The sequence below is a fragment of the Geospiza fortis genome, unplaced genomic scaffold (assembly GCF_000277835.1).
Source record: "Geospiza fortis unplaced genomic scaffold, GeoFor_1.0 scaffold104, whole genome shotgun sequence".
Classification (NCBI taxonomy): domain Eukaryota; kingdom Metazoa; phylum Chordata; class Aves; order Passeriformes; family Thraupidae; genus Geospiza; species Geospiza fortis.
In genome coordinates, this window is record NW_005054325.1 from 6690523 (window position 1) to 6704819 (window position 14297).

At 40.5% G+C, this 14297-nt stretch overlaps 1 protein-coding gene across 2 annotated transcripts in view; it reads right to left on the minus strand.

Moving 5' to 3' along the window:
• PHACTR1 (phosphatase and actin regulator 1) overlaps nt 1–14099 on the minus strand; it is a 138658-nt gene extending 124559 nt beyond the window's left edge. Inside the window, exon 1 of one of the 2 annotated variants that reach the window (XM_014307001.2) lies at nt 13850–14099. In XM_014307001.2, the coding sequence (XP_014162476.1) occupies nt 13850–14099 (250 nt within the window). The remainder of the gene's footprint in view (nt 1–13849) is intronic. The other variant, XM_031057003.1, reaches the window with a different exon arrangement.
• Between the last annotated feature and the right edge of the window lie 198 nt (nt 14100–14297).

Here is a 14297-nt window from a genome sequence, read left to right on the forward strand (position 1 = left end):
AGGCATATATTTATATTTTTCAGAAACTTGAGAGAGGTATGTCCTCTTTTTAAAAGTAATCATATTCAGAAAATGGCATTGCAAACATTAAACTTCCTAAATACAATGATACCATCTCACCACTCTCACCATAAAGATAAAAAATTGAGTTTTTAATTACTGCAATGGCTGGGAGAAGATGGAAAAAACACCTTATTAAGAGCTAGAAAGTTCAAACCATTCCTTGTAAACCCTGACTCCTTCCCTTAAGAAAAAGAAACTCTGTTTCTGTTTAAAGAAGTTGATATGAAGTTGGCCAAGAAGAAAGGAGTAATTATACCAAATAGCACATTGATAACGAACCTAAATATGAGTTTTAAAACTTCCCTCAGTAACAGCCTAGCAAAAAAAAAAAAGGTTCATATGTTCTCTGAAAGGAGACAGTCTGTATCCATGTTCAGGAATTTACAATAAGTACTAAATACTTTTGCTTTGAGTGCAGCAGTACCTATGGTTATAATGAGAACTTTTTTGTTTATTCAAATGACAGTTTAGTTTAGGCCCTTACAGTAGAAGCCTGAGTTTCAAAGATGAATACCAAAAGGGGACAAAAACATCCATAATTCCTTTAAGGTCATGAATAAAGCATGGTAATTTGTTGGCTAAAACACACTGACTTTTTCTGTGTGTTTTTCATAGCTATGATTTTACTTTTTTTCTACCATCTTTTTTAGCATAAAGTTTGAGGGTGCCTCATGGGATGCTGAGCTCTGCAGGATATTGCTCTTGCTCAATAGATTTATAGGAAAATCTCTGGTTCCTAAAAAGCTGCTGCTGCCTTGAAAAAAAAGGTGGTGCCCATCAGGTAAACAAAGTGGTATATCTACCTAAGAAATGTTACAGTCAAAGGAAGGACCGTAGGAAGCATGTAGCTTCAAGCTCATGAATTATTCCAAGTCCAGCACTCAGCTCAAAAAGTGAGAATGGGTTTAGATCAGAGCTAAGGAAAAAGATACTACAGGGAACCAAGAAAACACAATCACAGAAAAAGCTCTGAAATAATGCTAGCAGAAAGAAATTAATGAAATCCTGATTGTAGCACAGTGAACGACAAAGGTCACAAGGAGTCAAATTACTTTACCCAAACCATCTAGTAACTGGCCAAAGCTGCTAAAGGGTCCTTTCCAGAATGCTAAAATTTACGTTAAAGAAATTGGCAGAGATGACATTAGGACATGGTGTGTGACTGAGTGCTTTCCACTGTATTGATGGGAATGATGCCTTTCTGTCGTGTTTAAGAGAGGGACTAGTGGCATGTTGTGAGCTGCAAATGGAAGCAGAGCATTCAGCAGCACACTGGGATGTGCCTATACAGAGTCACTTGGCCATGAAATTGGCAGCAAAGTTCATTTTCAACATCATGAAGGTAAGTGTGATAGCCATCTGCACAATGGTTCATTTCAGTCCAGAAGAAGGATGAAATTAAACCAAATCCTGACATTTCTTACAATTAAAACAAAGGGATCTCTTTTCACCCCTTCACTGATGGTACTGGACAAAGCAACAAACTGATGAAATTTCTTTTGCTTTCATGCTGAAAGTTTCCTTTCAAAATCATCAGGATTCTGCTACCAAGCAGATGATTAAAAAAAAACAAAACACAAAAACCACTAAACCAAAACAACAAATCACAACGAGTACAACATAAGCCTTTCTGAGCATTTCTTGGCAATATAAACTGCCTTTTTCTATATAACCTATGGGAAACAGGTTCTCAATTTTAAGTACTGCTCTCTTTTAGGAGAAGTATCTATATGACATCCTACAAGTATCACAAATCCCTTTCTGTCAAGTCAAATGTTATTTGCTCTTCCAACTGAACTGGAGTATTTGCCCCACAAACCTAATATTCAAAAATCTCTTTAGCTAAACAGCATTTTGTTTGAATTCACAAGTCAGAGACTATCTTGAACCATGACATCTGGCTGAGCATACCAAATTTTAGAAGGCTTATGGTGGTGCTCAGATTAAAAAATGTCTCAAGCATTTAGTTAAAAAGGGAAGAAACAAGAAACAAAACAGGTATGTGACTGCAGGTAGTAACACACAAACATATAAAAATGGAACCCGGTCTACATGCCATAATACTGCAAAAATCTGAACTAAATTAATCATAGCAAGTGAAGAACACCATTTGCTTGGTAAGCACAGGGAACAGGTGCACTAGCTCAGAGCTGCTGAACTCTACAAGTAGTGCCCATCTTTGTATAGGCCTGTATTTTTTAAAAAATCATTTATCTCACTGGGCCCAGTGGCCAAAGAAATCTGAAAAAATTAAAAACAAATGAAAACAACCCCAAAGAAAAATCCCACCAGAAAGTGTCCTTCTTGAGCCTCTATGCAATGCCAGCAGATGTATTAATGAACTGATGTCTGTCTTGCTGTTTAGTGAACTGCCTGTTCTGCCAACTTGAGATGAATAAGAGAAAGAAGCATCAGTTCACTGGAACTACATGATCTCCCTATTTTCTTTTAGGCTCATGGATTTCTATGCTCAGCACGAGCACATTGAGTTCACAAGGAAAATGGCATTTGACTCAGATGACAAAAACGCATAGAAAAGCAAACGCACGTTAGTACCTAGAGTCAAATAATGCAGGGAAAATGCTGTCCTTATTTAAATGAGACACACAAGAAAGAAAGAAAGAAGGAAACATCTCCCTAGCTCTATCTTGCTAATGCATGTGACTTAGGGGGTGGATTTGAAGGAGAGGAAGCTACATAGCTGAGCCTCATGAGTCCCTCCTTTCTTTACCATTTGGGTATCATGTCTAATTCTCTCTCTCACAGGCTGCTAGAGGAGCCCAAGATTGCCAGCTACAGAGAGCAGACAGTCAGAAACTGCTCTTCTCTATTCAGTTGCTGGAGCAGGCAGCACATTCTGTCTTAACTGCCACAGCAGATCGCTGGAAGACAACTGCTCACTCACTCTCATGACTATAAACTCACAATTATTTTGGGGCTGTGAATATTAATGAAAGCTTTACTCATCTCACTCTTCTACTTCTCAACAGGGTGCAATTCAGATTCAAATAGTCAAAGTTTCACACAAGCCTCTACACCTGGCTTTCCCTTCAGGGTGAACACAAATTTCAAAACTATTCATCCAATAAAACCAGTGTGCTAGCATAAGGAAAGCAACCTGTTTTGCTGGTGTATGGGAGGAGAGGGATGAGGTCTTTCAAATTCTGGTTTCACTTCTGGTTCAAATAGTTTCCACCATCTGTCCGTCCATCCGTCCATCCATCCATGCACCTACACCCACATGTCTGTGCACCCACACTGCTGATTGTTCAGTCTGTGCATCTGAATTTTTATCAGTGTTGACATTTTAAGCAGCTTGGAAAGTAAAATCAGAAAAATAAGATTCTATAAAGCACTACAGCAGCATGACACACATACCCTTTATAGGAGTTCAATTTCAGCTGATACAGAAGAAATAACATTTCTATTTATTTTATTTATTTACTTATTTTACCAGAATCAAGGTTGATAAAGTCACCGTGTTAAAAATAACATTGGAGCTGCACACATACAGTTTCAGATAGCATCAGAAGCATCAAAGTAACTTCAGCCAATGCATAGGGTAAAGAGAGATAAAGATGGTGCCATAATCCTTATGACATGGACTGCTGAGATTGGGGATCATGTCTACAGTCTGTATGGATGTGAATATATGGATCATCAATAGTTTAGAGAAACTTGTTAATACATAGACTGTGGATGCAATAGACCATAGTGACATTTCCAAGCCTGGCTCATTTGTCAGAATGTAGTTAATGAGTATTCTAATTATTTATCCTAAGATCTCCAATGCATTCAAGTCTGCTTACCAACATTTCCATCTGTTTATTCTTGAATCCGTACTAAAAGGACAACAAACACCAAGATAACACTAATTGTATTGCAGCTGAACACCCCTTAGCCTACAACTGAAGATAAAAAATAGTTATCAAAATTTCTAACAAAACTTAGATGTGGCAGCAGCTCTCTGACCACAGAGAGAAACAGACACCTTTCCCAGGCAAGTTGTCTGTTGTTGTTGTTTTTTTGTTTGGGGAAAGGCTGTGAGAAGATCAGAGAAAGGAATGAGGAACAATTCTTAACTTGCTGCACCTGGTACTGTGAACATGTGGAATGTGCTACGGAGATTTGTTTACCAAAGGATGTTTCTTAATTAGCCAATGCAATGATGTTTTGATTGGAGGACCAATTAGGTCCACCTGTAGTGAACTAGGGTATAAAAGTATGCATTTCTTAATAAAAATGATCAGCCTTCTGTAAATGTCTTGAGAGTCTATGTAACTTATTACCTGGCTGGGGACCCATTGTGCTGACACTTAGACTTCTGTTTCTTGCCCTGACTTGATAGTCTCAGTAGTTCATCATTACACTTCTGTGCTTCCAGAAGGTTTAAAATACCAGTAGTCTCTGTTTTTTTCAAACGGATAATCAACTTCTCTTAGGAGGTGAAATAAAAATCATTCTCTGCTACCTAAATCTCCCAAGATAAATTAAACAATTGGATCCATTTTAATTTTATTCCCTGCACTTCTATTGCATGAAGCCATTAGACTAATGGCCTGAAAGATGTCATGCAAAAGATGACAGAGGGCAAGATTCCTCTCCTAAGTAGTGATAGGGGAGGCTGTCTACTGAACTGCAGTACTAAACCTGTTATCCTAGCCTTGGGCTGCACAGCTCAGGGCAGGAGGAAGGAAAAGGAAGATTTGAAGTACATCTTACATCCTTTTCAAAATGACCCAATCAATACAAACACTGGGCTCTCCCTGCGCAAGAGGCTCCACATCCTAAATTGCAACCCTTGGGATTTGGAGATTCAGTGAGCCATGGACACTGAACACTTCTGGTTAGGGTAAAGAAATGGGCATGGTAATAACAAACAAAGTTACACAAACCAAGGGTTTGGAGCCTGCAGGTCTCGCTCCAGTTTATGTCCTGACTAGCAGACTCTAAATCATAAATATGCAGAAACCTGCCCTCCTCTTCTCCTTGGACATTTTGGACACAATTTTATTTTTGGGGAAGGGCGGGGAGTGTTGGGGAAAGCTGGGGACATGTTTGTCTTTTATTCCTGAGTCATATCTTCAGACCTTAAAAATTTCCACTCTCTATGCAGAGGAAATATGCAGAGGCTGTCAGTCAGGTCTGGCCATCTCTCATTTGTGGTTTCTCTCACTTGGGATGCAGAGCTTCCTTTCAGGGAGGACCACTGCTTGTTCGTGAGAGCACTTGCAACAGCACAGCTTAATGTTGGCTATGGGCACTGTGGTTTTGGGCATGTTTCAGGCAGGGTAGCCTGCACATTACCAAGCCAAAATGCTATGTCTAGTGGTTCCAAAGAAGCTGCAGCAGGTGATTTTATAGTGGCTGATTTTATCTTTGATTTAAATTACACCAAATGCTCATTGTTTCTCAGAGCAACAGAAATAACTCATCATTTGAATCTAAGAGTCTCATCCAAAGGCAAAGGCTCTGCTAGATTTGCCTCATCTCCAGTAAGCTCGACCCAAAGCCAGGAAAGTCAGTGAGAGATGACAGTGACATGATCAAACATTGTCTTATTCCTCTCCACCCAATCCTTTCTGAGACAAGGAGACTAAAAGCAACAGACCAGTGAAGATTCATGTCACTTCACAAGAGCAAAAAACCCAGCAAGAGGACAGTTTTCCACCTCATAGGGATGGCAAGAACATCATTATTTTCTGAGAAGCATGCAAATCAAAGTCACAAAAGAGAAACAGGGCCTCCAAGTGTGTCTCAACTTCAGCCCTTTGCAGCTTTGCTACATTTATTTAGATAATGGCAAACATCAGAGTACCCTCCAGTTTTCAAGAAAGCCACTGAAAAATGCAGACAAAGCTGGCTTAACCACTGCATACTCCGGTGCTGCCCTTCAGTTATACCAGTCCTCTGATGCTGCAGTTTGGCTAATGGATTTGGGATGGTGTGCGAGACCTGGTGTGATCCACTAAAGAGACTACAAATATATCCAATTAATCTTAGACATCCTGGCAGACTATTAGCAAGATGGTACTGCAGATACTTACACTGTGCTCTTGAAATTAGATTCTGGCTAATTGTGGGCTGAGTAAGGTGTCAACAACAGGAAGTCAAATTTGGTATTGTCTGATTACAAACAAGAAGATCTTAGAGGATTCAAAGGAATAGCTATGCTTTTACTACCAGTCACTGAAATAGATCAAGAAACAAAATCTTATAATACAAAACTGATGTAGAAAGCCTACCTCCTCTACTGAGGGAGCAGAAATGAATGAAAATGTCATAAATATAACAGTATACTCAAAGGATAGGTTTGGCTCATCAGTCAAGGATCCCAATAATGAACTCTGCTGCTTTTAATGATATGATATATAAAGAAAAGCAAAAAAAAAAAAAAAGAGAAGAAAGGGAGGGATATCACATGGCAGAATAGTTAGTCTTCTGATCTCCCCATACCCAGTATTTCTCTGCTGTTTAGCTTTGACAGGCAGTGACAATATTAATGAATAAAATTTCAATAATGGCTGGAAAGGGAAGTACTTCCATCTATCTCATTTTCTTCTAAAGAATTGCAAGTTTCAAAAAACTAAGAAGCCAAATGAGCAAATCACCTTCTAAGAGAAACATCTTTACGCAAGTAAGAGAACAAGAAAAGACAAACCACAGAAATGGAATCCAGCTGCCCACCTGGGCAGGGACCAAAGAATAGAATAGGACATAGGGGTGGTGGAACTAAAGAAAAGGGACAGAAAGCCAAACTTATTCACCCAGGTTGACACTAGGTTTGAAGTGCTCTGGTAATAACAGCATGCAAGAAGAACACGCCCCTCCATGATCTATGCCACCATCCACATCTTGCCCCTTTTCTACAAATTGCTCCATACTTTACACATGGAAAATCTATGGCCTTTTATGGTTTATCAAATAGTTCTGTATTACATTTCTGATGTATGTGACCTGATACAGAAGAATTAAAACAAGGCATATTAATTAGGATGGCAACAATTAATCAGAGCATGCCATTACTGGTAAATACAGGAAAACCACTGTATTGCTCTCATCATACTTGATGGCATTTTAACTGCTTTTTTGAAACTCCCACAAGAAAATGATTTTTTTTGTGTGTGGGTTTGGTGTTGCCCCAATCTTTGCATTTAAGAAGCTTACATACACCAAGACTACAAACTTGGTTCTCAGACAGAAAGCAGGATGGTAAAATGCTACGAAAAGATGACAACTTACAGCATTGGAAAGGGGAGAAAACAACCAAGGGAGACAGAACTGAAACAGACAAGCTGTCTGCTCTCTAAAGACCCAAAGAATCGAGGTATCCTCTTATCCATGTCATTATGTCAGCAATGTGCAATAAAAATGAGGGGGTGCTGAGCCATCATGACCAATTCCAGCATCTTTGTTGGTTTTGTTCCTAAAACTCCTCAAATCAATGACAGAGATATACAGAGTTCCCAGAAAAGGTGGCAAACATTTCCTTCATAAGGACACAGGAGTTTTCACTAGAAAACAAAGAACTTAGTCATCTGGTTGCATAACTTTGACCCAATCTTGTGTACACTTTTTCTCCTCATACTATCTAATTTACCAAAGTGAAGAACTTGCTTACTACCTACTATTTTTCTTACAGTTTCTGTTAATGTAAATTATATTGCAATTTTGAACAAGACATCTTTCAGGGCACTTCAAAGTAAGCCTGGAGCTCTGCTGGGTGACAGCCCATGCAAACTTGGGCAGTGAATTTCCTATTGCCAGCACAGTGTCACCTGGAATAGTACACAACTGGCTTGTTTTGTGGCCAGCAGCTTTTGCTACAGGCAGTTTAACAGGATGAGAGTTAGTCACTACAGAGATGCATGTGAGCAGTTATTGACCTCCTCCAGGCTTCATGATATTTCTTCAGGTTTATTTTGGGACATAAATGTCACTTCCTCTCTTCCCCCATCTCTTTTCTTTTCTTCAGCTGCAGACTAGCCAACTGAAAGAATTGCCAGTGTTTAAGGAAAATCTCACATCTCACGGGTCAGCCACTTGCATTTGCTAGTCTTGGCAAATGTGTAAGCCAGGGGGACAGCCTCTTACAGCCTAAATGGACCTTTTTGTTCTTCTTCTCTTCCTTCCCACTCTCCTCTCTGCTTGCAGGCCATGCCCATCTGCAGCAGCACTAACAGATCCCTGTTAGCCTCTGATTTCAGGTCAAACCCACAAGTTACTGATGAGTTTTGTGCAAGACAAAGTGACAGGAGCAGAGCACTGGGACTTCGCCCCCTCCACTCCTTGGTAAAGGATCATGTCCTGGCAGCCTTGGGCTTTTGCTGTCTGGAAGTTACCATGAGTAGGCATCACACCTTCCTCCTAGAAGGCACATTTATTCACATCCTGCCAAACACCAAGGGCTTGTATCTTCCAGAGCAGAAAGTATTGCTGGTGGAAACAAAGTGGGCCACCCAGCTCACCAGCAACCTGTTGGGATGTGGAGCATCTTTGCTTGATCTCATCAACTTTCTCTAGCATTGCACCATATTTGCTCAAATCAAATACTACAGAGTTCAACTGACAAAAATAAACTGATTTGGTCCTATGATCTGTTCTGAAACATGTGTCACTCAGCAATGAAGCCCATGCCTTTCCCTCTCTGCCTCTTTAGGGTAACTATCCCTCGGGGGACTAAAGACACACACTGCATAATTGTATCAGCTGTCCAAACCTCAAACATGTATTTCACCTTCCCACGCTTCACAACAGTACGAGGTACACTGGTTTTTTACCTATTTTTCTATTCTATGTAGTCTAATTTTTTCACTCCAAAATATTTTATGATTTTTGACAGGTACCACTGTAAATACTGCAGTGCCTCATAGCAACATACTTTGCTCACTCTGCAGATGGTAATGGAAAAGCAGTTACTGTCTGAAATTATGTGAGAATTAGTGAAGTAAAACTTATTTCTATACATAGCTCTTGCATGGCTTACAGTTTGTCTACAAGACAACTATTTGATTTAGTAATTACTTTTGTGGGAAGCAATACAATCACCTCAGAGACAATCTCTTAAGTGATGCTAAAGTAAATGTTCTAAAAGTTCCCAGTTAAAAGAAATAAGTCTTCAGTTTCAGGTGGGAATCACACATGCATACACACATGCACATGCACAAGTCCCCATACAAAACCCTCCCCTTTCTTTTTGGAAAAGACATTTATCTGGAAGCTCTAGAGGATGTTTGGGTTTTTGATGGAGCGGCATGACGTATGATGTGGATTATCCTACATTTCATGGACTGACTGATGGGGCAGAGAGTGTGATGCATTGTTATACATACCCTGAAAGCAAGAAGAAAAACAAGTGTCAGAATTCCTATAGCAACAGTATCTCAGTCCACACTGATTTTCATGCATATATAAGATCTTAGAATAATTTCTGCTTAAATAGCAAAACCATGAAGTATAGGAGCACATAATAAATAGACTGACTATCAGCTCTGAATGAAACTTTTTGGGTATGTTCATTCTTAATATTATTTGTACTTCCACTACACTTGAACCAAAAGACCCTAGAAATCTTGAGCCCCACAGTTCTTGGAACTAGGAATACAAATGGCAAGAGACTGTCCTTTCCTCCCCCTCTCCACTGAAGGACTCATAATCTATTTATAGACCAGCAGCAAGTGGAAGGAAATCCCACAAACTCCATTTTACAGACAGGGAGCTTGGGTACAGAGTGATATATGATGGACATGCCTGAAGCTGCCCAGAGATACTCTACAGGGAACCCTTGAGCTGAGAATCCTAACTTGTCAGTGATAAAAAACCACTTTGCTCTGTGAACTCCTTCTCTTCCAATGCACTCCTAAGTTAACTTCTTCCAACTTAAGTTTTCTTGTCAGATCCTCTGCATAAAAATCGGAAGTATCCCACTTCAGTTGTTCAATTCACTCTGTTAGGTCATCTCTGGGTGCCTTTGAAGTCTCTACAGTTCTTTCTAGCCACACTGAAGTAGAGATCTGTCTAAAGCACGTTCCAGAGCCAGGCTCAGAATTCAGTAGGACACTGAGATTTGCAGTCAGTTTTCAGTATAAAATAAATAAAAACCAGCCAAGACTCTTCCTTTACTTGTTTCTCTGACTACTGTTGTTCATGAGTCACGTCATCTGCTATGACCCAGCACTATCACAACCTTCACAGAGACCACCAAAATCAGCACACTGAGAAGTGCTCTGTACATACCAGATGTTTAGCATTACAGCATGCCTTGATCTCTTGTAGTTCTAGCTCCTTCTGCTCTACTAGATTATCAGTCACTTCTCCACATTTACATTCAGAAAACATTTTCATTCCTCTTCACAATTTTGGAGCAACCTGTGTTGTCTCCTCAATTCTTGTATGTTGTTTCTTTGGACTTTTGCAACTCTTCTCCATTCTGCTTCTCCCAAAATCTCCCTCACAGCCCTTAGCATTCAGAACTCAGCCCTGATTGCTCCTGTATTCCTGGAGGTGACTCATATCTCTCTTCACTTGACCTCCCTCTCAGTTCAGTCCACCATGTCTGATTGCCTCTCTGGCATCCTGTCCTGAATATCTCATTCTTCACTCATGTACAGTTTCACCACTCAGTTTTCAACACAGTTTCTGTTATTCTATCACCCAACCTTTTGGTATTGGTGCTTTTATAGACCTCTCTTGTTGTTTTTTATTTTGCAACTAAATTAGCATTAAATATATCCATTCTTTTCAGTCCAATGGTTAAAGCATCTCCATTTTCATCCTATTACTCTAGGCTCCTGCTTCTCTTTGAGCTCCTCACTTCTTATTTTTTACCTAATCAAAATGCTGTATCCACACCAACTTCTTTTACCCCTACTTCAGTGTGCCCATCTGCATTGCCAAATTCCTTCACCGACTTCTCTCCAATTTCCATGACCTCCCTTCCAAGATATCATATGACTCAGTAGCTGCTTCCATATTTTCCTTCAGTTTCATGGCTATCTCTTTTAGTATTCTCCTAGTCATGACTTTTGCTAGATTAGCTGGTGGTATCTGAAGGATCTCCCTCAGTTCCAGCATAAATTTTCCTTCTAGAGTAGTAGAACAATGAAAATGTAGAGTAAGACAATGACTAGAATCCAGGACTCATAACTGGATTTGGAGGATATTTCAACGTTAAATAAATGTGTCCAACTGATCTGCCTATGCCATAGGAACGGAATACTGGTCTTTGTACATGGTTCCAACAAATACAATAGATGCTCCGATCACAGGATCCACACAGGACATTTGGGTACACTAGAGCAGCTACAGGCCTGCAAGACATTATATAAACTATACATAATTTGAATAGGAGGGTGGGGGTGTTCACATTGCAAAGTGCTGTGCATTTCTCTCATAAAAGGTAGTAAGTGGTCCCCTTTCTTAGTGTTCTTCAGGCTGTGCAACTGTGAGGATGCATGGACATGTTGAGATCCCCACAGGTTTCTCTGTATCTGAGCTAGTCACAGATTTTTACCTGATCTGTCTGATATGATCATCATGTTCTGATATGATCAATTTCAGTTCATTATATCATTCTTTCCCTCCAAACACCAGAAGGTCCAGAACTGCTATTCACCAGAAAAAAAAAACAAAACAAAACAACAAAAAACCTGGTATTTTTCAACACTGAAAAATGTTGAAGAGTCAAATCAGTGAGTGTCCCCAGGCAGCATAGCTGGGACTACAGTTTCTGTACTTTCTGAAAAAAACTCATAGATGTGCATGTTGTGGGAAAAAAAAGATTAAGGCTGTACTGATATTAGTTACTTTTTAAATTATGATCTTAAAAGTAATTTGCATGATGCAGAATGCAATCCTATCCCACAGAAAGAGGGGGCAAAACCAGACTGATGACATGCTCTGGAAGCCTGCTGGCTGCAAGTCTCTCTGCTCTATTCTTTGCCTCTCTAGGGCTACTAGATTATCTCCTGCCAAGAGGCATAGCCTACCCTCAGAGTATGTAATGGTTTGAAGCTAAATAACCAAACTTAGAAAAGGAAGAAAACCCCTAAAATACAAACCTATTAGTCTGCTAAGAGGTACAAGTAACTGGAGTTATACATTCATATGCATCCATGTGTACACGTGCGCCTTAAAAGGGAGGAAAGCATATTCTTTTCTTACTGCGCTAAGATTTCAAGTACAGGGTTCCAAAAAACCTCAGCAAAAGATGTCAATGCAAATGAGTTTTAGGTCAATTCAATTAAACTAGGAAAGCATATTTTTATAAATGGCTTCATTTGCTTTTAAGGATAAATAAACTACACTAGTAGTGTAAAGTAAATACTACTACTGGACAAAGCCCTTCCTTTAATATCTGTGGGTCTTGCTGTCAGTAGCAGCACATAACAGGAAAGGAAACACTCAACAATTTACATAGACTTCATCAGATTCTTCCCTCAGCTGTGGTGGCATAAGCAGAAAGAGTGCTTAACCCACTGTGGGTTTCCAGGCTTCTCAGGCTATCTTCTCCCTATTCACCAAAAGCAATTCTGTTCAGCTTTAGCTGCTTTTTAATCAAAGAAATTATAATCACATTAGCAGGATGCTTATTCTGAAGAGACATTAGCAAACGCATGGTTACTTTGTTAAACTGCAAACCTGTGGTTGAAAAAGAACCATGAGTTCCCAAATAATATTTTGTTCTTTTGCATAGAGCAAATGAAAGCAGAGTTGATTAATTAAAATATTATTATTAATAACAGTAATAATACTAACCTTAATGTCAAAAGCTGAAAAATGGAGTGCCAACAACTACTAAGAACCTCAGCTCAGAAAACGATAGCAATTTCAAATTCACATTTATCATCAAAAAAGTCTTTCCCTGACCTTCAGAAAATGAGATCTGTATACCACATCAGTTAATAGGGACCTAAGTCGAGTGCCTTCAGTCCTAAGTAACATCCAAATCCATACAGCAAAGCAAAGTAATACAACATTGAACAAGAATGTGGGGTAACATCTGTGAGGCTATTTTTTGCCGGAATGCTTGTATGCTGCTCCTAGTTCTCAGCTTCTCCTAATAGCTTACTTCGGCAAAATCCAGAGAATTTGTCATTGTTGCCTTCAAATATTTGCATTCCTAGAAACATAAAAAGCATATACTTACCTGTAGCAACACCTGTGATTGATTACACCATCACTCTCTGAATACCCTCTAGAGGTTTTGCTCAGTCCCGAAAGGAGAGGGGGAAGGGATGAGAATAGTTGTCTGAAGAGCACTGTATTAATTCCAATAAAAATACAATTTCCCCCATGCATTTGACAGCACGATGAAAATCACACTAGTGGTATTCCTGATAAACCAGATCTTCCAGATACTCAGTTGGGTCAAGCAAACTCTATTGCAGCACGACAAGGAAAAAGTTGATGTATGAAGGCAAAAAAACCCCTGATCTAAAATTCATAGGAATGGGAACAAAACACAATCAATACAAACAGCAATTTCTATAGCAATTGGGAAGAAAAGGGAATGGGAAAAAAGGAGAAGAGTTGGTGCCTTAACTGTTAGCACAAAGCTTCTGTGGCAAATGAAGGGACCCGTCCCTTTTGGCATCTCCCTGATCGACAGGCTGAATCAATGCCCAGCGTATTCCTCCCGCGCCTCCTTTCCTCCTTCCCTGGGATCTGTGGAGGAGCAAGCCGAGCATCCCAGGCTCCGACGGGAGCGCACACATGTCCGCGCACCCCCAAGCAAGCACAGGCGCTCCCTGCCTCGCTCCTACACCCACAGGATCTCGGCACTCACCGTCACGGGCTTCCTCCCCGCGACTGCAGTTGCTGCAAATGTGTTTGATCTCCTTGCCTATGTGATACTGTATCACAAACGAGACGTTGTTAGTGGTGCTGCTGGGCTCCTTCAGTGGCTTCATCCTCACTAGATAGAAAGCTTTCTTTTTAGGTTTCTCTCCACTCATGTCCGAAACCGAGCCCTGCCTGCAGCCAGCAGAAGGAAAAGCCAGCATCCCAGGCTGCCTGGCGTGCGTGCAATCCGCCATCCGCTCCCGCTCGCCTCGGTGTTCAGCTGCCACACACAACAGGGATGAAGGGGAGGGCTGGGGGAGAGGGGGAGGCGGGAGGCAGAGCAGGCAGAAGCGCTGCCTGAGCCTTGCTGCCTGCCCTCCGCGACCCCGCTCCTTAACCAATCTCCCGGGCAAGGCTGGAGGATGCTCCGCGTGTCACCGCTCCGAGCCCCT